The sequence below is a fragment of the Perissodus microlepis genome, chromosome 6 (genome assembly GCF_051167445.1).
Source record: "Perissodus microlepis isolate ML-2025 ecotype Zambia chromosome 6, ASM5116744v1, whole genome shotgun sequence".
Lineage (NCBI taxonomy): Eukaryota > Metazoa > Chordata > Actinopteri > Cichliformes > Cichlidae > Perissodus > Perissodus microlepis.
In genome coordinates, this window is record NC_140466.1 from 2,982,501 (window position 1) to 3,007,208 (window position 24,708).

General features: G+C 41.8%; 1 protein-coding gene across 1 annotated transcript; it reads right to left on the reverse strand.

Annotated features, from left to right (window-relative positions):
• Positions 1–9,796: 9,796 nt before the first annotated feature.
• LOC146384800 (ribosomal protein S6 kinase beta-2-like) lies at positions 9,797–24,423 on the reverse strand. The gene is made up of 16 exons (XM_084930173.1): positions 24,217–24,423; positions 23,069–23,123; positions 21,969–22,006; positions 21,764–21,878; positions 21,303–21,371; positions 21,039–21,186; positions 20,725–20,782; positions 20,530–20,630; positions 19,904–19,994; positions 19,707–19,797; positions 17,841–17,948; positions 16,526–16,588; positions 16,008–16,085; positions 15,665–15,772; positions 15,459–15,571; positions 9,797–14,031 (listed from the first exon to the last, which is right to left on the reverse strand). The coding sequence occupies exons 2-16, from the start codon at positions 23,120–23,122 to the stop codon at positions 13,848–13,850; spliced, it is 1,419 nt and encodes a 472-aa protein (XP_084786299.1). The 5' UTR covers position 23,123; positions 24,217–24,423; the 3' UTR covers positions 9,797–13,847.
• Positions 24,424–24,708: the final 285 nt, after the last annotated feature.

Genomic DNA, 24,708 nt, shown 5'->3' on the forward strand with positions numbered 1-24,708 from the left:
AATAGTAATAAATCACATTCATGTAGTTGTAAACAGCATGATAATATATTAAGTAATCCAAAGTATTCAGAATACGTTACTCTCATCGAGTAACGTAACGGAATACGTTACAAAATACATTTTGGGGCATGTATTCTGTAATCTGTAGTGGAATACATTTTAAAAGTAACCTTCCCAACACTGCTCACGGGCACGGGGACACGATAACTCCGTACTGAGAGGCCACAGCGAACCCAAGATCTTTGTGCTGTGAGGCAACGGTGCTAACAGCTGTACTGCCCTTTGTCAAATAGTTTCCCATGAAAAACAAATAATGATTTTTTGCTTGAAATTCCCATCCACAACCTGAAACCAGCTTGGCTGTGCACTGAGCTCCTTGGGTACAAGCAGATTGTTAAACATGTTTTTGACCATTCATCCATCCAGCAGCGACCTCATCTTTGAAGCGCCTCACTGAGACACTTTGTTGGTTTTTGCTTTCACTTTTCTGTTTGTTCAGGCACCAAAGATGTTTCCTCGCTGAGGAGAGCTGTTCAGACAAGCCAGCACACTCATGCAGTTTGGCCTGAAAACAGCAACTGTTACAGGAACATTTTAAATCCTTCTAACATTAAAACTTACTGAATTCTTGTGAATGTGAAAATATTTCACTTTCACAATTTGTCTTAACGCATATTGAATAAAAATATGCTTGTATTTATATAACGCTTATCAGTCTCACTGACCAATCAAAGTGCTCTATACTGTGAGTCAAATTCACCCATGTTGCGCAACACTCAAGTCTGTGCACTTTATATATCGCACATCCAAACCACATCCAAGCTACGGCTGATTAATCCAGTATGCATGTCTGTGGTCTGTGGAAAGAAACCAGTAAAACCCACACAGATAACATACAAAGTCCACAAAGGCCTCAGGAAAGCTGAAACCAGAGACTGTATATAAAAGATCCATATAGCCACAGAGATGCCACCCAAGTTTTTGGACTCTACGCTTTGAAGCTCAGATGTTGGTTTTTTGGTTGCCATCATGTTTTTGTTTTGTGGAACCAGAAGTGATCATATTTAGATGAAAGGTTGAAGCGCATAGTTATTAGTGGCTGGCTAGCTTATTTAGTTATCTGTATCCATAAACTATACAGGTGCAGTGCACAGACACAGACGCCTGGCTGCCACTTGGTGTTAACGAACTAAAAAATGCTAGAATTTAAGCTAGCTAACAAGATTTAAAAAAATCTATAATTTCACAAGTGAAGCAAAAACATGGACGTACTGTCATAAAAATGTCAAAGTTAGACATAAACAGACCACTGCAGAGCGCTGACATGTGGTGACAGCTCAAAAAGGCTCTTTTGGGAATAAAGGCTGGTGATCGTACGGATTAGGCATGAGGGGAACTTTTCTGACGGTTAAAAAATTGTCTTTGACACAATCCAGTGGGCAAAAAGTGAAGCAAAAGAACATTACCGCGTTTATATAATACAGTAAAACTATAAACAAAAGCTGACTTTTACCCTTTGAAATGGTTTTGCCTCTCTGAGCTGCACCCAGGAAACACAATGACTGGTTATCCACAGTGAATTCCAATCAGTTCTGCATGCTGTGAAACGGAGTCATTTTTACCGCAACAGAAAGTTATCTGCTTCTTAGCAGAAACACTAGTCATTCCCTTGAATGTCTTTCACAACTCATCCCTGTTTTCTGCATAAGCCATGTGTCTGTTTCGTGAACAGTTTGTCGTAAAAATGAAACTGTTTCGTCTTTCCCCTGCAGAAATCACCATGAGCAGACTTTTCCATCAGCTGCCTCCACCATCGTTGTGTTCTATTCTCAGCACAACACAGTCAAATGTGATGTAAAATAGAAGCTCACGCTTTTGAGGATAATACTAATATGTTAAAATGGCAAAACATCCTCATTAAAAGGTGATTTTTATGTGGATTCTGAAACATTTTAATGAAAATAAATGGCAGGAATTTGCATTAACGCTGGTGTCTGTGTGGAGCAGCACTGAGGCTCGTTACCTCAGAGACAACCCCGCTGAGAGCCGACCTCAGGGACTCTCAGCCTACTATTAAGTGATGTGTACTAAGCTTGCATGCTAATGTACTATTTAAGGCCCATTTTATTGTCAACAAAGGCCGAAGTAAACCCTGAGATTAAGGCCAGGGCTGAAAATAGAGGCTGCAACAGAAATGGACTTTGAGGCTCAGGTGCTGCCAGCACAAATAAAGATATTAAGGAGGGCTGAGCTAATTGCACACTGACAGTCAAGTAAGTTAAGTAACTTTTGCAGTGTGGATCTGCTCGTTTCCAGCTCCATATTTTAACTCTTAGACTCTACAAGAGAAGCTTTGTATGGTTCACTTCATCCTGTGGCTCTGGATGTTTAGCTCCTCCCCCTCTGAGCCCACTTCATTCCTTTTTTAGCAGATTTTATTTATACATAACAAAAACAACAAAGAGAAAAACAAAGCAACCCAGAAACCAATATGGTAAACTACACAATAATAATTTTCCAGTCTTTCACATGCTGCAGCTTTGGCATTTCTCCCATCAAACGTGGAAAGCTGCACCCTCCACGTTCTCACAAACAAATCTGTTATCATCAGGACAAATAGTCTGGGACTGAATGGGATTTTATTTCCTACAGTATCACGCTTCTTCTTCTTTTATTTGTACCCTTTAGGTGTCGTGATAGCAGATAATCTTCCTCCATGTCACCCCAACATCATCCTCTGTCACACCAGCCCTCTGTATCTCCTCTTTCACTACATCCATGAATCTTCTCTGTGGTCTTCCTCTTTTCCTCCTGCCTCCTCCGTATTCGACATCCTTTGTCTATCGATCATCTGCACATGTCCAAACCCTCTCACCCTGAGACGTCTCTCTGATGCACTCATTTCTAATCTCGTCACTCCCGATTAAAATCTCAGCATCTTTCATTTTGCCACCTCCAGCTTCACCTCCTGTCTTTTTGTCAGTGCCACCATTCCCCAAATCATACGTCATAGCAGGTCTAACTATTTACGCATGTCCTAACTATCATCTTATAAACCTTCCCTTTCACTCTTCCTGTTGTCCTTCTATCCAAAACACTTATGTCCACCCCACCTGCACGCTCCTCTTCACCTCTCACTCTTCACTCTGCAAGCCTAGCTTAACCAACTCTTTCCCACAGCTTCATGTCTCAGCTTGATCCCTCTGTAGTTACTGCACCTCTGCACATCAGCCGTGTTTTCCAAAATATGTACGAGGACCAAGATTGTGTTTGGTTAAAAAGTCCGATGTCCTCTCTCCTAAACGTCACCACAGGTATGATATCTGGACCAATGGCCTTTCTCCTTTGCATCCTCCTGATAACTGTCCCCAGGTCTTCCTGATTCACCCTCTGCATGTCCTAATTCACTAACTGTCCTCCATCTATCCCCTCTATCATCTCATTTTCTTAATTCATCAGTTCCTCAAAGTACTCCTTCCATCTTCTCACCACATTGTCTCATTTACTTGTTACTTCCATCTCATATTCACTTGAATCTGCTGCACATCCTTTCCAGCTCGATTTCTTTGTCTAGTTAATCGATACAAGTCCTTTTCTTCTTCCTTCCCACTCTAAAAGCCTTTTCCTTTACCACTTCTCCTTTTGCTGCATGCCTAGCCTCCCAATACTCCTGTCTACTTTCTTCATCTCTTTATGTTTTTTTTTTGCTAATTCCCTTCTTTGAATGCTTTCCTGTACTTTAACAGAACAAGGACAAAACTAATCTCCTTGTTTTCTCTCCTCTGTCCAGAGCATAAGTCAACATAGCTCACACTACTTCAGCTGTACTTTTCCAGTCACCTAATAAAGCTTCCTAATCTTCCACCCTGACCATTCATCCCAGTCTTACATCACTTCTGCATTTCTTCTTGAGAGCTGAAAATCTTCCTTCCCCACTTAATGAATCAGCAGAGAAAATGTTCAGATAATTCATGATGTTTTCCAAAATTCAAGAATACTTTGTCAAAGAGTTCAGCAACTTTGAAAGGTTGTAAATAAGATGTGAAGTCAGATAAGCGTGTCCCAAACTGTGTAGATGATTTCAGTAACTATTATGACAAAGGTCATCTAGTGAGGCCACTCTCTTTTCTTTCCAGTAAAGTCGGAATTTTGCTTAACCATAGCTTCAGTGTTATACAATGGCTTTTAAAAACAGCTCCAGATTAAACACGCAAAGCACTTTAATCCAGATTATATTAAGGTCAGCATTGATTGAGTGATCTTTGACTAAGACAGCTTTATTCTGATTGGCTGTGCTTGAGATTTGGAAAATTCCATTTCTGTGACATGAAGGAGAGTCCGGAGTCGAAAACACCTCTGTGAAGCTGAGTGTTTGGAGCTGGATTGGGTGTAATGACGGGTAACAATGGACTGATCTGTTCAGTTCAGTTTTCTGTTACACACCACATGTCTGCGGTGGAAGCAGCACCACTTTGAAGTCAAAGAAACATAAATTAATAACTTTAACATTACCTGTAAATATGAGAATAACAAAAAAATCTGTAATAGTTAGTAATTAAAATAGTCCTCTGTGGGCTTTTTCTTCTGGCAGCAGGTGCAAAAAATGACTTTAGGACTATTTCATGAACCTCACCGACTGCAGGCTGAATGGGATTGAATGAAATGACTGTTCTGCATCAGCTCTGGTGCTAATCTGCACAACTGTTTCTATTCTGTACGTACAGAACCAGAAACTAGCATCATGTCCTGTTTTTGTGCTGCAACAAACAAATAAATAAATCCATCAGTAAAAAACTGATACAGAACAGGTCTTTATTGGTGCATTCACTGCACACTGCACCTTACACTCTGAGACGCTTTAAAGTCATCTTATTTTTGTTGAGTATTTTCTTTCTTGAATTTACTTCATGGGCAATTATATTCAATGTTTTCCTGTACTTTATTAAGATTAAGAACCATTCTTTTACTTAATCTTTCTCTACTGGGTAATTTTTACCTTTTTGTTGTTGGGGGTCTTTTTTGACATTTTTCGTCTTTACTTAAGCAAGTCATCATCGCCTTTCTTCTAATGATTTGATTGCAGTAACACGTTAATTTTCCAGCATTTATATCTCAGCAGAATAAAGGAAATTACATGTCTTTTACCAGATAGAAACAAAAGGATTAATGGGGGAAAGGTGAAAAGAGGGGAAAAAGGCATGAAGCTGGAACAAAAGAAATACTTTTTTTTCTTTAACTTTAGAATAAAATTACTAGAAAACTGTGTAAACATATTTTTCAGTTAGACAATACAGCTAAACTAGAGCAAATGTCAAATATCTCACTTTTTCCTTCTGTGCCATAGACGATCTGCTAAAACTGCAGAAGCTGCGTAGTGCCCCCGGCTGGTCATATTGCAGTATTGCACCTCAGCTACAAGGAGCTTCCTGCAGAGGTTAAAAAATAAAACGAGCTAAAATGTCCTCAGAGCCATTATTGTGCTCTCTTTCTGACTGGCTGCAGGCCACCGGCCAACTTACTGATGACGTTTGTGAAACCTGCTGTGTATTATTAAGGTCCCCGGACCCCCGTGTGTGGGCTTTCCTACCACTAGGACTGAGCATTAAGCAGAGGCTGGTGTTGTCTCGGGACTCGCTGTTCCAGCTGTTGTGGGAGGACCAGGACCCATCAATCCAAACCCACCAGCCCTGGAGGAAAACCACAGCATCCCCATAACTGCAATTTTTTCAGCTGAGTGGAAACTAGTTTGAAATATAAATCAAAACATGACCAAAAACACAAAGAATGGAACCAGGGAAATGGTTTTCAGCATTATAAGCCAATATTTTCAAAGAGGCACCGAAAGATTTTTCAGAAAGTGACCCAGACAGTCATCAGTCACGTGATCGTTTTTTTGCCTTTAAATGCATCCATTAAGGTGGTATCTGTCTTTGGGGACATGCCTGAAGCAGCAGAGGAGACAATCTGCAGCAGAACAGAGAGGACACCAGATGACTTCATGGTGATGTATGATTAAACATACAGAAAGTCAAACCCTTTCTTGGGCTGTGACAGGAAGAACATCATGTAGGCGACATACAATATTTGAAAGGGAACCCTTATGAGCAACACCTGGTGACTGTGGGAAGGAAGAACCCCCTTTTAAAAAGAACTGTCCTGCAGCTGTTTGCTAGGTGTGACATTTTTAGCCATTTCCAGGTCCAGATGCTCCTTTGGTTCAGAATATCAAACACAGAGGGTTAAAAACTTTCCAATAAAATGATGTGTAGCTGAAGTTTAGCATTCGGGCATCCATTAAAAAGACAATTTATGAGGTTTAGCCCAGTTAGCAGGAGGTTAGCTTGCAGGTTCATCTATCAACAGATGAAAACCATACAGTACCAAATCTGACTGAAGGATTTCTAAAGCTCTGAACGATGCAGCATGTTTGAAAGGTTAGTGAAGTTGGGCTAGCGGTCATATATGACTGCACTACCTGTTGGAGACGTACTTATCTTATCTCAGTCGGGCTGAGAGCGCTTCTTTTCTGAACTGCTCAGATATTTGGTGTCTGGGACACAGCCAGGTCATCAACACTGAGCTTAAAGACTTATGAACATAAATAGTGCCAGTGAAAGAAACAGAGAGGCTGAGAATAATGACTGAATACTTTTTGGAGGCTAGTGTCTAAAAAATGAGAAGCTTATCCATGGAGACACCTGGATAGGTAACAGGATCACTATGAAGGTGTCCCGAGTACAGTTTTTGAACATGAGGAAGAACGGGACAAAAGCTCACAGATGACAATGACGAGAGGTTTTCACTGGATTATTTTGTTTTGCTTTTTTGCACACGCCAACTGCGGCTGCTGGAGATGAGCTAAATGAGACAATAACTACTCGCTAAAGGTCACAATGACTCACAAATTCAGCTGCCTTATTGAAGAGGAAATGGCTGGTGATTGAATTAATTATGTTGGGAAAATATTTAATTGCTTTGTATTTGAAGTCTATCAAATAAACAGATGTACTAATAGTGTAATTCATTACATTATTATCAGGATGTCCAAAAAACTCGCTGAAAAGCCTTCAGCTAATCCAAAATGCTGCAGCAAGAGTCCTGACAGGGACTAGAAGGAGAGAGCAGATTTCTCCTGTTTTGGCTTCCCTTCATTGGCTTCCTGTTAAATCCAGAATTCAATTCAAAATCCTGCTCCTCACATACAAGGTCTTAAATAATCAGGCCCCATTTTATCTTAATGACCTTGTAGTACCATATCACCCTATTAGAGCACTTTGCTCTCGCACTGCAGGCCTACTTGTTGTTCCTAGAGTATTTAAAAGTAGAATGGGAGGGAGAGCCTTCAGTTTTCAGGCCCCTCTTCTGTGGAACCAGCTTCCAGTTTGGATTCGGGAGACAGACACTATCTCTGCTTTCAAGATTAGGCTTAAAACTTTCCTTTTTGCTAAAGCATATAGTTAGGGCTGGACCAGGTGACCCTGAATCCTCCCTTAGTTATGCTGCAATAGACGTAGGCTGCCGGGGATTCCCATGATGCATTGAGTTTTTCCTTTCCAGTCACCTTTCTCACTCACTATGTGTTAACAGACCTCTCTGCATTGAATCATATCTGTTATTAATCTCTGTCTCTCTTCCACAGCATGTCTTTATCCTGTCTTCCTTCTCTCACCCCAACCGGTCGCAGCAGATGGCCCCGCCCCTCCCTGAGCCTGGTTCTGCCGGAAGTTTCTTCCTGTTAAAAGGGAGTTTTTCCTTCCCACTGTCGCCAAAGTGCTTGCTCATAGGGGGTCATATGATTGTTGGGTTTTTCACTGTATCATGAAGCGCCTTGAGGCGACTTTTGTTGTGATTTGGCGCTATATAAATAAAATTGAATTGAATTGAATTAATACGGAGGGCCGAAACCAAACAAGAGGTAAACAAAGTGCTGACATTTCCCTGAGCCACGGTGAAAACCCACTGCAGTGGCAGTTAAACAAGTTCTCTATTAAAGAAAAAGTTGAACATCTAATTAAATGTACAGACTATCTTGTTAAAGAGGCACCCGTCCAGGATAACAGCCTGTTTCCTTAATTATCTGTGTTAACTCCTAACACACTTGTTTTGTTGATGATGCTTCCTGATGGCGTGCTGCTTTAATTAGTTGCAACTTTCTTTTAAATTACCAAACGATAGCGACTCTGTGAACAAATGTTTCTTCTGATTGTGCCCACATCATCTGACCAACACACACACACACCATTTTTACATCTTTTCAGTATTTGGTATAATAACTTCTTTATATTTAATGTAGTCATGCAATATTTTATCTTCATACTATGAATATTTTCAGAGTAAAAGCCCACAGAGTCCCCAGGGGTGGGTCAAATGTTATGCTTATTATTTTTACCAACATTTCTGAGGCTTTATGACTTCATAAGTGCAGGAGATATTTTCAGAGCTGAAAAACAAATTTAAGTTCTGTAAAAAAAAAAATCAACTAAAGCAATTTTACACCCACACCAGGAGTCACAATCTAAAGTTAAAATTACCCTGAAACCAAGTGCATCCGTTTTATATTTATAACAGAGGATCAGAAATAAACGCTTGTAGCCGAGAAAACAGAGAAAAGGGTTTTAAAAAGTGGGTAAACTTGGCTCAATAACAATAAAGTTAGAGGTTTGGAAACTTCTAACTGGGCTAAGATTTTCACTGGGAGTGACCGGGATTGACAAGATTAGACGACTCAGGTCTGGAGACAGAGAGGCAAGGCTGCGATGGTTTGGACATGTGCAGAGGAAGGACAGTTGATATACTGGATAAGACCTCGGAGAAGAAAAAACAGATGTAGTGAAGCCGGACATGCAGAGAGATGCTAGGGAGAGATGGAGGCAGATGTGGAGACCCCGAAGTTACAAAATGCTCCACAGAAAAAAAAACACACAGAAATAGTTGAAAACATGAAGTCATTTGAGTGATTTGTGGCATACTGTTAGTCCTGCTGGAAACAGTCATCAGAAGGTGGATATGGCCAGCAACAGCACTCAGGTAGCCTGTGGTGTTTATACAAGGCTCCGTTGGTACTAAGAAAAACTCCCCCACACCATCACACCACCAGCATCCTGAACATTTGACACAAGGCAGGCCAGATCCATGTTTTCATGCTGTTTACACCTAATTCTGACCCTACTGTCTGAAACGCACAGCAGAAACCTTCTGCTGCTTTAATCCTTCAAGGTTTGATGTGTTGTGTTCACACTTTGGTCATTTGAGTTACTGTTACCTTTCTAAAAGCTCAAAGCAGTGCGTCTATTCTCCTGTGACCTCTGGCATCAATGCGCCATTTTCTCTCAGAGAACTGCTGCTTACTGGATATTTTCTCTTTTTGTGTGGGTTATGCGGGAACATTCCAGCAGATCAGCAGTTTGCGAACTACTCGGACCAGTCTGTCCATCTTTCAAAGTCCTTTAGATCACATTTTTCCACCTTCTCATGCTTAGGTTAAACTTCAGCAGGTCACCTCGATCAAGTCTACGTGCCTAAATGCTTTGAGCTGCTGCCACGAGAGATATTTGTGCTAACAAGGAGGCGAGGGTGTATGCTGTCTGCATTTACAGGAAACAGGTGCTGCCAGTTGTTTGTTATCGATCCGTCGAGATCAAATATGTGAATTTCTTTAAAGCTTGTCATGAAAAAGGAAGCGCTAAGCACTCTTTGAGTAAAAACATATTTCTCTTAGCTTTAGTGCTCGATACGCCGAATAAATCTGAATATCTGAAACCACAAAACTGCTGAATGTCCATTAAGATCTCAGAAGAACAACTCAGCAACTCATTTTATTTTGAACACATTCATCAGTTTGAAGAAAGAACACACGACCGAAAGAAAAAACATAAGCAAATATGACAAAATAAAGTATAATCCACTCAATTCTGTTTTCCTCAATTCAATTTTTCAGAATATACATTTTCAAATTCCACAGACTCCGGTTCACACCAACATATCTCTGTATCACACTGTAATTATTCATTATGTAAATAAATACACAAAAACTGAAAGCAAAGATTATTTTTGCTGCCTAAATGCAAATTTTATCATGAGTTCGTTTATCACCGTGCTGCTGCAGTAACAAGCTGCAGTGTGAAGGGTTCCTCAGCTGTAGCACAGGCTGTGCATGCAGACTGTGTCCGGTGTTAATGAAAGAAAGGCTGCAGGAGAGAGCAGGAGGACTGCCGGGCTCGTTTCCTGCGAACAGGAGCGTGAACACAGGAATCTTCCCTTTGACAAAATTAATTAATTTAAAAAAAAAAAATAACAGAGTTGAATCATATGAATAAACAGAAAACATACAAGCTTGAAATCCATCATTATTTAACTCCATCAGCTCAGTTTTGTTCAGGCTCACTGTGGCCTCTACCATTTAGTTTTTTTGGGAGCCAGAAGTGACCACATCTGGATGAGAGAGTGGCGTGACAAGCTACAGCTACTTTATTTAATGTGCATCAATAAACGGATGGATTCAGATATCTGCCAATTCATGCAAATGACAGACTTAAAAAAGTACAAGAATTTCCCCCAAAGCTGAAACACCGACTTCCTGGACCATGATTGGTACGACTGCACAGCGAGTCGTGTTTGTTAGAGAAACGCATTCAAAAATGCTCCAAAAGGAACCAACACCACAAAGTCGATTCAGAGTTCCAGTCAGGAACTCCAGTTAGCTGACACGATGATAGTTAGCGATAGCAGCTTCAGCTCTTTTCAAAGAGGCCACACCCCTAATAATGCAAACTTTAGGCCTTAATGTGATATAAACAAGTGAAATTCACTTTGTGTACAGTTGTTCTATAAGGGGAAACTGGCCATGGAGACGTAAACCGTGTTTTTGTTGCAGGCTGTAAACGGACATTTTAACATGGGTGTCTGGGGGACTGACTCACTGCTGGAGCCTCTGGTGGACATTAGAGGAACTGCACGTTGTGGTGCTTCCATGTTAATTTCCCTGGGCTACTTTTTTGTTTAATAAGACCACAAATTTTCAGTGCAGCAGCTTTGAGGTAGTGCTAACATGATAACAGTGCTCAGCATTCTTACCTGATCGCTGCAAAAATAACAGAACCGTGGCTGATAGTAGTGCACAAGCCAAAGTACTGGATATATTTATCTATAGTGGCACTCAGTCATAGACTGTATATAAAGATCGATGTACCTTTTGGGTACAAAAAATAAAGCCTTAAATCTGCATCCCTTTTATTGTCCAGTAGGGGGCGACTCCTGTGGCTGTGGAAAGACGTCTGATTGTGTAAAAGTCCACGTCTGTCTCACCCGAGCTCTGACTTTTGCAAACTCTTTGCCGATGAGTTTACGGCCACACGCTCTTGTTTTAAATTCATTGAAAGAACGTGACGCTACTTTTGTGAACACACAGAGTCCAGAAGGACGACGGAGCGTACGAGCCTACAGCCGCCCTCAGTCTCTCCCTCCCCACTCTCTCAGATAGCAACAGCAAAGCGTGAGGCAGGACTTTGCTAACCAGTGGGTCACATCACAATACAGAATCAAAAAGTTATCAAACACTGAGCAGTTCATCCTGAGATGGAAGTTATTTTACCTCAAAACCTCAAATGTGAATCTCGTGGTGAGATTAGAGCAGAAACAACGAAATATTAGAGTCAATAAGAGTCATCCTCTGCTAATCACAAAAGTCTGTACAAAACAGATACTGTCACTCAGCTAAGATGTGCTTGAGAAGACGAGGAGGTAGAAAATCTTTAGTATTCATCCTCCACTCAGCATGCATGGCACTGACATAGAAAACTGGGTTAGTGAAGATGCTGGAAGTACAGCAATAACTTCATGGTATCTACATTTATTCATATGATAACTTTCAAAAGTATATGCTGATGTAACGCTGATCACTTTAGCTTTTTAGAAGGTGCAAAGGAAAATTTACAGCTGGTGAAATACATTCGACTCTGCGGTAAACCAGGCTGAAGTGTTAAAGCGAATCAACGATCCAGAAAACAAATACATTAAGTCTGTTAGGCGTGCGATCCACCTGTATACCTTACTGGAGTAGGACGATAGTTTAAAGTGGACTTATTCTGCTCCATAGCTATTTATTCTTGGACTCTACCAGAGTAGCTTTGCATGATTCACAGTTCAAAATAATCCTTATTTATCTTTTTGTGGGCCTTTGTTCAGCCTCTGAGTTCATCCTCCCCCTTTAAGGGTGACTTTATTCTAATTGGTCTGAACACCAGTTGGGCGGGGCTTTTATGATATGACCATATTAGGTATATCCTGTGTCTGTGACATCAAGTGTAGAAAGAACTGTGTGAAACTTTTTCACACTTAGATGATGTTTGGTACAATAATTCACCATTTCAAGAGTTTATCGATATAACAGAGCAGAGTAGGTCCAGTTTAAAGCTGTCCATTTATTTTCCTAATTTGTTTGAAATATTTGCGCTTGCAGTTCCTGCTCGGCTGCTTTAAAGAGCTGTCTGAGCTCCTTAAAGGTACTTTTTATACGTTTCCCAACACGGGGGCGGCATTTAATCTGTGCTTGTTATGTTAATGACTTCCCTGGTGACTCACTTCACCAACTCGTGGTACAGACTGGCTTATATGAAGGTACAGCCCATCCTTTGTTTAGCTTCAGCTGATCTCTCTAACACCAGCTTTGGCCATCAACTCAGCGAGTGTTTACACTTACAAAGCTTTAAAATAAGTAGCTTTAATGCTCACGCAGGTTTGTCATTTTCCTGATGTCCCATTATTTCAAAGAAAAGAGGAAAATCAAACAGCTGTAACATCAGATGAACATGTAACTTGTGTGATCCCCTCCAGTGCTGAATTACTGTTTTTCTGCGCACGACAGGCAAAAACACCTTTTATTACAATTCATATGTAAAAATATTTTGTTCAGTTAACCCAAAAATATTATTATTTTTATACAAGGTTTTTGTTGTCTGAGAGCACCATGTTTAGCACACTGCTTCGACTGTACATTGCACTGACTGCTAAGCTCTTATTTTCCTATCTGATGATTGGTTACGACCTTCCCGGCAAACCAAATAAATAAAGTACTTCACCCTACTGCGGTGAGATACGAGGACAGTATGTGTGTGAACACCTTTGGCAGTGAACATGAAGCTGCTCGGAAAGACTCGGAGACATTCACAAACACATCATCTCATGTCTGACCCGCCCTAATCCTACGGCTTTAGCCTGAAGTTACCAACCTGCTGCCTCGACGATGGCTGAAGGTCAATTTCTACCTTCGATCATGTGATCGTTCATCAGCCCGCTAATTAAAACGTCAGCCTGTGATAGCCGACCTCTTCGCCCAAACTCTGATGAACTAATTAAAAGCTGATGACCTAATTAAACCCCCCAAAACTTTATATCACAGCTTCCCTTTGCTGAGATCACACCGGCGGTCATACAAGATGGTAAACTCTGTTACCATCAGTCATTTAGCCAACCTTGTTGAGGAGAATTAGTGGCTATTGAGCTCTTTCCAGTGGGACGTTTGTTTCGCAGAGATTAGCGGCACAGCGTGACAGAAATACAGTTGCAGATATACCGAGGCTGTAAACTAAAGCTTTGAAAAGAATGAGAAATAAATAAAAGTGCTGGACAGTAGCAGCAGCACTGTATCTGAATATATATATTTTTAAATGTGAGGTGAGATGAAAGTTACAAATGAAACAAAAACGCAAACTGAAGGCTTCCCATGGATGATTTTGGCTTCTCAGGAGCCTCGTAGTTAAAGAAAAACCACAACACTCCAACTCGTGTTCCTCAGCACGACTAAACTACATGTTAATCTGACCAAGGCTCGTTCTTTGAGGAGCTCCTCCTCATCTCCGATGTCCTTTCAGCTTCTTGTTCCTCGCAGGGGTTTTGATTGGCTGACTGGCGGCTCCGTTTTCCTTCGGCACGGGAACCGGAGCTGCCGCTGTCGGTGGAGACATCGGAGAGAAAGGGTCTGGCTCTCCGTCGATGCTGGACTTGAACGGCCCAGCGGGGGAAAATTTCAAAGGACTGAAAGAAAAAAAAAATAATGGTCAAGTTATTATAAACATGAGAGCAAGAAGGATAAACAAGCTTATTTTGGATGGTCTCCCAAAGTTTGCAAGAATTCATTCCTCTAATTCTCCCCAGTGGGAGGATTTGCACACTTCTGAGCTTGACTGCAGCTCTCACACTGTCCGACTCTTACCCTGTAATCTTGTAATTTCAGTGTCAGTGGCACTGTACTTCACTTTCTCTCATGTCAGTTCACAGCTGCCTATCTTGGCTAGGACAACAGAGACGTTTATTCTCAAGACTCTTACTTTCCTGGTTTAAAAAGTTCCCAGGGGCCAGTGCTGGCCTACCAAAGGATCCGATAATACAACCCAAATGTTTCATAAAAATGTGTCTTTGTTCCCGGTGTGGTGATGGACACATTTGGAAAACTAAAAATATCTCAGACTAGTTTAAATAAAAGTCCTGCAGAGTACACGTAGTGACTGTAGACTCAGTTAACATGAAAAAACTTAAAGAAATTCACTTTCAACATCTCAGGCTGAAGAACTTTCAGCTTAAAAAATAAATAAGTAAACATGTTGGCTATAGTCAAAGTCCTTTTAGAAAGAAGTCCCAGCACCGCATACTGAAACGCTTCCAGACAGATATTCTGGAGCTCAGTCACAACTGGGGCTACGTCTACACTAATCCGGATAAATTTGAAAACGCTGTTTTCGTCTAAAAGCGCACTGCATCCGCACCATCGTTTTCAATCGTTTCCGAACAGCTGTTTATTCACACCGACACGTTTATATTCCTGTACTGCGTGAAACGCAAGACGATTCGACCTGCCTCATCTCTGTCTGCCGCTTATTTACCTTCCTGCTCTTTGAAACGTCGCAGCAAAATGTCGAGGAAAAGTTTTTTTTAAATGCACTGACAATGAGGTGGAGTTGTTGCTGCGAGTAACACAAAAGTACAAAGTTGCAAAAGCGAGTGAGAATTAAAGAATTTGAAGAAAAGCTCTCTGGAGCACGTACAGACTGATATTAATCTTTAATAAGGCTGTCAAAATTGAGGGCAAAACAAAACAACTGCAGTGTAATACTGTCCGCCATCTTAGTTGAATTGGTCACATGACTGCATCATATGATTAAAATGCCTCATCGTTTCTGAAAGCCTGCGGTTACGCTGTCCACACTGCGACGCGAAAACAGCGTTTTCAAATGTATCCGCTTTGGAGAGCGTTTTCAAAAAAACTCTGTCTCGGTGTGGAGGCCAAAACAGAGAGAAAAAGATGCGTTTTCAAACAAAAACGTAATAGTGTGGACATGGCCTAGGACAGAAATCCTGATCACAGGGTTAGGGCCTCACAGATTGAGCTGTGAGGACCATGAACTAAAGTTTTTGGACCGTTTCTCTTAAATACAGACTCACAGAAGTGTCTTTCTTTGCGTTACCTGATGGGCGTGCGTGGGCTGCTGTTGTGTCGGCGTACGTTTCTCGCTCGGGGTTCGAATGAGAAGCCTTCCTTTAGACTCTCGAGGACCGATGGAGCCACGTACGTGAAACCCTAAAAACAGCAGACGAGTGAAGAGCCTTTGACTATCTGAGGCTTCATTATGTAGCGGACAGAAAAGAAGTCTGATGAGGAGGATAATCTCACAGCGAAGGCGAGCTCTGCGCTGTGGCTGAGCGAAGTATCATCCGGACTGTCCACGGGCGTCTGTCTGGTAAACCTGGTGTCAAACTGGCTCACGTCCTCATCCGACTGCTGCACGTAGACGCAGACAGAAAAGAATGAGCAATTAATAAAGGTATAAGTTGGTGTGAAGGTAAGACAAAGGCATCGAGCGGTCTGGGAACATCAAAGAGAAACACGCAGCAGGAGGTAGATGGGAAGAGAAGTTCATTTAAAGAAAAAAGGGAGTGGAGACTGCTGAATCAACTCCTCTGGCTTTGAATAAATAAAAGGAATAGATTAACTTGAATAAGAAACGGTGCCCTACCAGCTGTGGCTTATACGGCGGCTCCACTCTCTTATGCAGCAGGTCGTCCCAGTTAACGTGTTTAAAGAAGGCGTGTTTCTGTAAAGGAACAAAAGAACCTGTTCTTAGATTCTTGTGTTCTCGGGGGAACGTCACAAGTTCAGGTCCCCTTTGTTTTAAAGCGTCTGCTTTGGTTTAGCAGTGTGGAATATTTCCATCATATGAGCCGTGATCAGAGGTGTGGCCCTTAATCTAAAACCACATCTCATTTAAATGGAATCATTTTGACCTCTACGTCTTTGACCCACATCTCTTTATCTCAAGTGTCTTTGATTTCAATCTACACTTATTTTTCCCTGCACATCTTGTACCGACACATCTTTGCTTTACATGTATTCACACACGCAGTCTGATTCTGAGAAAACACTGTACATCAGATTGATTTCCGTACAGATTTAGTCTAAACGATGAGCAGTCTGCAGGTATTTCAGAGCGTTTCCTGTGTTGTAGCTCAAACAGGAAGCATCACAGTTAGTTACCTGGATGTCAGCACAGTCTGCTTTACTGGAGCCAAGTCTTTGGGCTGGGTTTTTCTTCAACAGCTGAAAAACAGGTAAGAGTGGGGGGTGTCACCATGCAGGGAGATAACTGTGTGTCTAAAACCCTGAGCCTGAAATAATTACTCAAACACGTTTTCAGGTTTTACTCTTTCTAACCTCTACATTCATATAGCACCAAATCACAACAGCAGTTACCTCAAGGAGCTTTATATTGTAAGGTAAAGACTCTACAGTGACGTTCACTTATAAGAAAACATTCATTTTCATTCAATGCTAGCAGTTATTATGTGAAGAACAAACAACTTTCATGTAAAATTAACTGATTTTGAGCAACTTGTGACTGAAAGTATTTGTCAGATAATTAGCATGACTTTTCAAAACATTTCCAGCCACAAAAATCTGGCTTTTGCAGGTTTTTTGACTAAAATCACTGAAACTAAAGTCATTAATTTGGTCCCTTTGCAAAGTTTTTATGTTGCTTTAAGGTGTCAGATGACCAGATGGAGGAGAAAGGTGGAAGAAACGTCCACTGAAAGTATCTGTGCAGAAGAAAGCCCAAGCAAAACATCCCGGTGCTGCGTACAAAACAAAGTTTTGTAAAAGTTAAAGGTGAACTTCACTAATGGCCTGGACTCAAAACTTTTATGATAAATATATATAAAGTTAAATGTTCCAGAGAAAAATCTGGACATGTTTAAAACCATCTGCTTACCGAGTGTTCCCTGGACTGTTTCCTACATTGATTTTATTTTGGCATAGAAAGGAGTGTGCTACACTGAGATGTGTGACTGAGAAGGGCAGTAAAGTCTCCACCGCACGCTGAGAAGACGGACAGCCAGCTTCTCTTGGCAGACGTGAAGGAGGGAGGCTGCTGGCAGGAGGCGAGCCCCGACTAATTCTTAAGAATCATTGATCTGACACCGAATCCACGAACAGCAATTACTCATATGTGTACAAACCAGACCAGGAGCCACGATGCATTATTTTAAAAAAAGGAAAAATAACTGGGCTGAAAAACACATTTAAAACTGAAACCAAATCAATTTGAAACCCACTCCAAAGGCACAATCTAAAGTCAAAACCCTGCTTTTCTTTAGCATGATTTATTTGTGTAACCAACTGGGAGTTGATGAGATACCAGTTTAAAAACTGTGAAGTAAAGGGACAGAAACGATGTTTGATGTGTTTTCTCTTAGTTCACTGGAGAAAACTTCAAAAAGTACATTTAAGCTTTAAAATGCACAGAAGGACAAGCACAGCTGCACCGTGTTTCATGTGACTTTGTGCTACGCACCTTTTTGACGAGGTCTCTGGCATCGATTGTCAGGTACGGCGGCAGGCTGAGTTTACACTTCAAGATCTTATCGATGGTCTTCTTCCTGTTTTCCGCCGTGAACGGAGGCTGAAAACAGAGTACGGGATTCAGTCAGCGGTTACTAACAAGACATTAAAACTGCTTGTTAATCGATTCTGTGAGCACAGAAGTCACTCCATCCCAGCCTGAACCTAAATGCATTATTCAACAGCAGGGTGGCTAAACTGAGGAAGAACAGGAGAGCCCACTGGTGGGAAATAACACCGTCACAACTGTCAGCCTGCACCACCAGTTTGGCCTCCTGTGACTTTTTCCTCGTTTGATGTGGAATTCAAGTTTACATGCCGCTGTTCTGACATACTGATGGATTTTTTTTCCTGGACCAGTACGGCCCTCTGTAGGAAAACTAGGGGAGCACAACTGATCCGAACAGCAAACACAAGGAGTCTGAGAACCTGCATTTTTTATTACTTCTGAGCATTTGATGAACAAAAATGTCTGACTGTCTCGTCACAGTCCAAATGCTCCATCAGTTCCCAAAATCAATAATTCACCATCAAGATTTCACTGCTTAATAACCGGATTTCCAAGAAGCTGAGGACAAATTTAAATCAGGTACAGGCTCATCGTCTCGCGCACTTCTGGACCGTTTTCAGCTCGGCTGCTATTTGCAGAGCTTCTACTGGAAGTGCTGTTCTTGCACTTGTTCCTCCACATTGTGCATGCTGTGCTAAAACAGAGCTCCTTTAACTTGATTTTCATTTTCTGGGAAGTGGATGATGTCACGGTGAGCCAAATCGGAGGAAGAGCTCAAGTGACGAGTTATTATTTCCATGTGCTGGCACAAGATGGCAAGGTTGAGGCCATTTCCTCTGAATGCTGATGCATCAGGACGTGCTCACAGGCTCAACTGATGGTGCACAACCTCATGAATGCGAGGAAAAAAAGCACGAGTAGACTCCTGGTCTCGCTCCTCCTCGCTCCCGGAAACTGTGGACAGTTCAACTGAAAACAGCTCGGTCGTATCCAGAGAGCCAGCCGTTATCACAAAATTCAGGTGAACCTGAAACAAGTTTATTTTTGCTCTCTGCAGAGGTCATCGCAGGACTTCTGATGATTGATCGAAAACCTGCAGCTGCACTGAAAGCTGACTGAAACATATATGAGGAGATGACTGTGAATCTGGGAAGCCTGTTCTTTGAACCTTCTGATCATATTTATACTGCTGCTGCTGACAGGCAGTTGAGACGTAGCTCCAGCAATCCAAGTTTTGTGTACAGAGGCGTGAATCCATCGCTTGTAGAAATTCTCTGTCCAACCACCACTTTGTTTTTAATAACCATTTTAGCTGAAGTATTGTGGAGCTGAGGAAATAAATATTCTCCCTTAGGGTGTTTGGAGCACACACTTGCTTCACTACTTTCACTCTTAAATAAAATACCTTGACTAGAAAATCCGATGTTGTGAAATAGAGTTCAGCCTTCGTCTTTGTAAAGCAAAACTTTAAGAAACGGCCTGAAGGCTCCACAGAAACAAACTGAAACTGCAGGAAGGAGCATGAAAACCTCGAGGCTCTCTGGATGGTCAGTAAAAGCTCTTCTTTGACTCGCCGCTCTTTTTCCAAACCACCATCTATCGCCCTAAACTAAAAAAAAAAAAAATGATTGCAGATACTAGCCACAGGGGGCAGTCTTTTATTCTGTTAGGCTGCAGCAACCACTTCTTCGTAAAAAGAGAAGCAAGTTTCCTCTTTTTGAGGCGAGCTTTAGGAGGAGGTACAGAGAAAAGCAAGCTTAGCCCTACAGCAGCCAATCAGCCTAAAAAACACTCCAGGCTCCAGCTTACCGATCCAGTCATCATATCGTACATGAGCGCCCCGAGGCTCCACCAGTCCACCGCTCTGTTGTGACCCGACCTGGTCAGGATCTCTGGAGCCCTGCAAGAAAACAGGCAAACACAAAGTGAGGGAGTGAAAGTTTCTGTGATGCGTTATAAAGCCGAAGCCTCGGAGTCTGTAACGTTTAGGTGTGTGTGTTACCCACATGTACTCGATGGTGCCGCAGAAGGTGTGTGTGACGGATCCATCGTGAATCGATTCTTTGCAGAGCCCAAAGTCAGTCAGCTTGATGTGTCCTTAAATAGAAAATCAAACTGAAGCACTCAGATGAGGCATAAATGACTCCCTGAGGTATAATTACATCCTGTTTAGAATTCAAGACATTTGCCTCTTTTCTCCACCTTCATGAAAAATGAGGCCTGCAGTACCACTAGTGTCCACTTGAGGCACGCTTTAAAACCAAGTTAGTTAAAATATGAGACTATGCAGGAGAAATAAACACGTTTACAGGCAGCTATAAGAAATGAAACCCTCTATGGAGAGTTTCCACCTTCATAACAAAACTGCTGAAATTGTATTAAGTGTTAAAGCTTGAATAATTCCACCTGTCAGTCAAACATAACTCTTAGACTGACAGGTGCATCTGAGCTTGCTAGAGTCCCTGAACTCTGCATCACAGTTGTGCTGTTAGAGCATTTTTAAAGCATTTATCTGCATAATAATATGACTGCTGTGCAGTTATTGTACTAACAGCGGCTCCAAGAAATCTGTGCCGCACATTTCTACATTTTTCTGCATTTTGTGCATTCTCAGGCAAACTTGTGCTCTCACCTTGGTGATTGAGCATGATGTTTTCAGGTTTCAGGTCCCGATAAATAATCCCGTTAGAGTGGAGGTGACCGAGGGCCAGAGTGATCTCTCCGAGATAGAAGCTAAGCATACACAACATTTTAATTAAACATTACTTAAACAGTGAACTGTTTTCAGCATCGTTAACAAAACGCACAAACCAGAAATCGCACATACCAGGCAGTGTCCTCCATGAAGATGCCTTCCTTCTCCAGCTGCATGAACAACTCTCCTCCTGAGGATAAACAGCAGAACACATGGATGAGACAGAGTTCACATAATGTCGGAACAGCGTGGTATGATAACAAATATCAGAGGCTGGATTTTCAGTCACATAGATTTTGTTTGACATGTATTTTGGGTGCAGGTTAAGAATATTTCTACATGCATATCGTGTCTCCAATCCGTAAAATGCCTTTGACAAAAGGACCTGACGGGTAAGTCAGGGTAAAGATGTGTTGCCCCACAGCTGGATGTTGCCTCCACCTTACCGCTCAGACACTCCAGGATGAGGTAGAGTTTTCCTCCAGTCTGGAAGGCGTACAGCAGATCTACGATGAACGGGTGCCTCACCGTCTCCAGGATCTCTCGCTCTGCTCGCGTATGGGCCGTGTCTTTAGCGTTGCACACTATCTTTGCCTGTAGGAGACAAAGAGTGGAAGGGGGCTTGATATAATGACGACAGAGACAAACTAAAAAATGAAAAGTGTGCAATGCGAGGAAGGACAAACAGCATCCAGGATCCGTCCACGTACCTTTTTCAGGACCTTCATGGCAAAAATTCTCCCTGTCTGAGCCCCTTGAACCTTCCTCACTTGAAAAACCTGCAGAGAGAGAAAAGCAGCAGGATGCTGTACGACTGTGGTTGCATCAGGTGGGACGTTTTAAAAATCAAATCTGAAAAATCAAGGATGGGGCAGCGACCTACTGTGGTGAATAACGGAGCGCCCTTTTTATTAAACAAACCCGATTGGGGGCAACCTTTTGAAGATTTGGTTGATGGAATTCCCCCAAGAGTATGATCACAGATTAGACTACCTAGTAATGTATAGAGAGGTAATAAAAGGTAACAGGGACCAGTAAAACTCTGATCTACTGTTATCAAGAAGGAATACATAAAACCAAATGTCTGTGCTGAGGAAACATGCTACTTAAAGAAGTGTCACATATGCGCGCACACGCACACACACACACACACACACACACACACACACACTTTGCCATAAGCTCCTTTTCCCAGCACAGTAAGAAGCTCAAAGCAGTCCGGTCCGACTCTCTCACGGTCCCTGTTGACACTTTCACTGGTCAGCTCCACCTCCTCCGTCTGGGCACTAGGCAGAGGAGAAAATAACCAGTATGGGTACTGGCATCAGCAGTTATTATTTATTTATGTTTTATATGCACTGTTAAACCTGCCTTACTTTTCTGGTTCTGGGACAGTGAAGTCACACACATCATCCTACAGACAGGGAGAAAGAAGACAAACAGCGTTAAATGGAGCTGCAATATTTCAAAGGTACTTTTAATCGAAATGAGGGCTGCGTAAAAGGAGCTGATAGTCAAGAATTTCAGATTTTAGACTTTTGAAATGGATGACTCCTGCTGCCTTCTGGACCAAACTTCACACCTTCTAAGACGAACTAAAACTGAAAAATAGCAGCTGTGTCAAACAAGCCTGTGTATTGTATTGGAGAGATATCAGCTGAAGTTAAAATAGGGCCGGGTATGTAATGCCATGTAGCACCACAAGATGGTGAACAGGTCCAACAACAACAACAACAACAAAAACACACAACATTCTTCAGAGCTGTGATACAGCAGCAAAATAATAAGGAATAATAAAACTTTAGGGGACAAGCTTTTTTAACTACACCCTTTTAAAGTGGCTGTCTTCTGATTGGCTCCCCTGTGCAAACAGAAGTTTGGGGTACCTGGTGAGTTAGATTCTATGAGATGGCCAACCCATCGAGTTGTCCCCTTTCTATAAGAGCATACAAAGCCCAAAGCAGAAGGCCAGGAAATAGTCATGCTCCCAGTTTACTATAAAAGGGTTAGTTTTTCAGAATAAAACTCTCTAGTTAGTCAATTCAAAAGAATGCATTACTTTCCAAACAAAGCCTTCAGTGACTCATACAAAGTTATTGGGATGATTGTGTCAGAAGTTTCAAAATAAAAGCCCCTAGTTATAGTACTTTCTTTTAATCTCGTCATTTAAATTTCAGAATATATTAAAAAAGGTAAACCTGCTTTACAAATTTGTGATCTTCTTTCAACATTTTATGCAAAAAGTATATCGTTTTCTGTCACTTCCTGTTTACCCTACATGTGGCACTTCATATTTTGTCATTATTTCACAATTTGTATGTTTATAGTATTTACAGAAGGCAAAGTAAAGAAAAACAGCATTTATCAAAACTTAACAATACATTTACACAACATAAATAAACTATCGTATAAAAACATGATCATTTTTCACATTGTTCTCACTTGGCTTGGCTATAAATGAGCATTTAATGCAGACCTCTGTGTCACTGATGTCCTCAGTCTCCAAGTCGATGTCGAACACTCCTGCCATCCTGAAACAAAGACGGTGCAGTCAGACAGTCTGCTGTGTTTCAATTCACTTTACTTACAAACACGGGAACATTTTTGGCACCTGTGGACCTTCATACACCGACAGCTACGGCTGAAAGGTCGACAACTGCAGGTTTCAGATCTGCTCTAACTGTGTGTTTACACCAGATCAGAAGCAAAGAGACATAACGAGACGAACATGAAGGGCAGATTAGACAAAATTAATCAGATCTAAAATCTAAAAATGACACTATGCAAAACAAAATAACCCGATGGAAACTTTAAATGATTTTAAATATCAATATTCACTCAGCAGTGCTTTTGTTGCTGTTATTACACTGCCAATCCCAGGTTGGATATCCACACGTTTATTAATGAATGTTCTGCTATACCAGGTGCCCAAATAGGAAAGGTTAACAGCCAAAATGCAGCTTCATTTCAAAGGTTTCTGAAAATGTGCTTGTTCAGCGTGTAACTCAAACACAGCATCAGCTGAGTCAGTTCAAACACACCTTCAGACTGTGAGCGCACTCAAAATTTAACCAACTGGACCACAACACACCGGGTCTGGAACCACAAAGCCCAGCATGTTTTACCAGCTGATAATTAAGGAGAGAACAGAACTTTATCTCCAGCCTCGTCTCACTCTGCTGCAGCTGACTGGCTGTAACACCAAGCCGTGTGTGAATAACCGCAAAAGATATTGAACCAAACAAACATTAGCTGAGGCTCCACCGAGCAAAACACGGCCCGGCTAAGTGAACGCTTACGAGGCGGCTGATCATCAGTTTAAACCCGTTAAATGTGACACGTGAATTCTGTCTTATTTTACTCGATCTACGAAGCCTCGGCGTGAAAAAAAAACAGGGAAGGAGCTCATTCACTTCCCACGTTAGCCGAAACAAATAAACGTGTTGCCACGACAGAAGCGCTGAGCTTTCCCTGAGATGATTTTAGTCCCACAGACGGTCTTTTAGAGTCTTTAAAGTGTCGCTAACTCCATTTAAATGTCACTGCGGTGACACGTCAGGCTGCGAGCAGGTTTGACAGGCTAAATAAAAACACCGAGAACAGGCTAAAGCTAACTAGCCTCACCTGGGGACGCTCCGTCATCCGGCGGACGCTCGGTTTTCTCTGTACGGTGATTTTCTCTCTTCAAGCAGCTTTATGCACAACCAGCGGTGGCTGTCATTGCTTTGTCAGATTTTACCGACCTGGACAAACAACCACAGAGAGCTGTTTGGGTTTCTCTCATGCGCCGCGCTACTCTTCTTCTACTGCTTATTGAGCGTATGACCGGTGTGTTCATAACCCGCCTTTACTGCCATCTACAGGACTGGAGTTTCGTAGCAGCAGGAAATCAAAATGCGAAAAACAATAATTGTTTTTCATGTTTAGCCTGTCTGAGTAGCTCAGAAACTGCTGATCTGCTGGGATATTCCCACACAAACATCTCTAGGGTTTACAGATAATGCTCTGACAGGAAAAAATATCCAGTGAGTGGTACTTCTCGTGGAGAAACTACCTTGATGATTGTTTTGAATTAAGGGGAAGGTGAGAGTTACTCAAATAACCACTTGAACATCT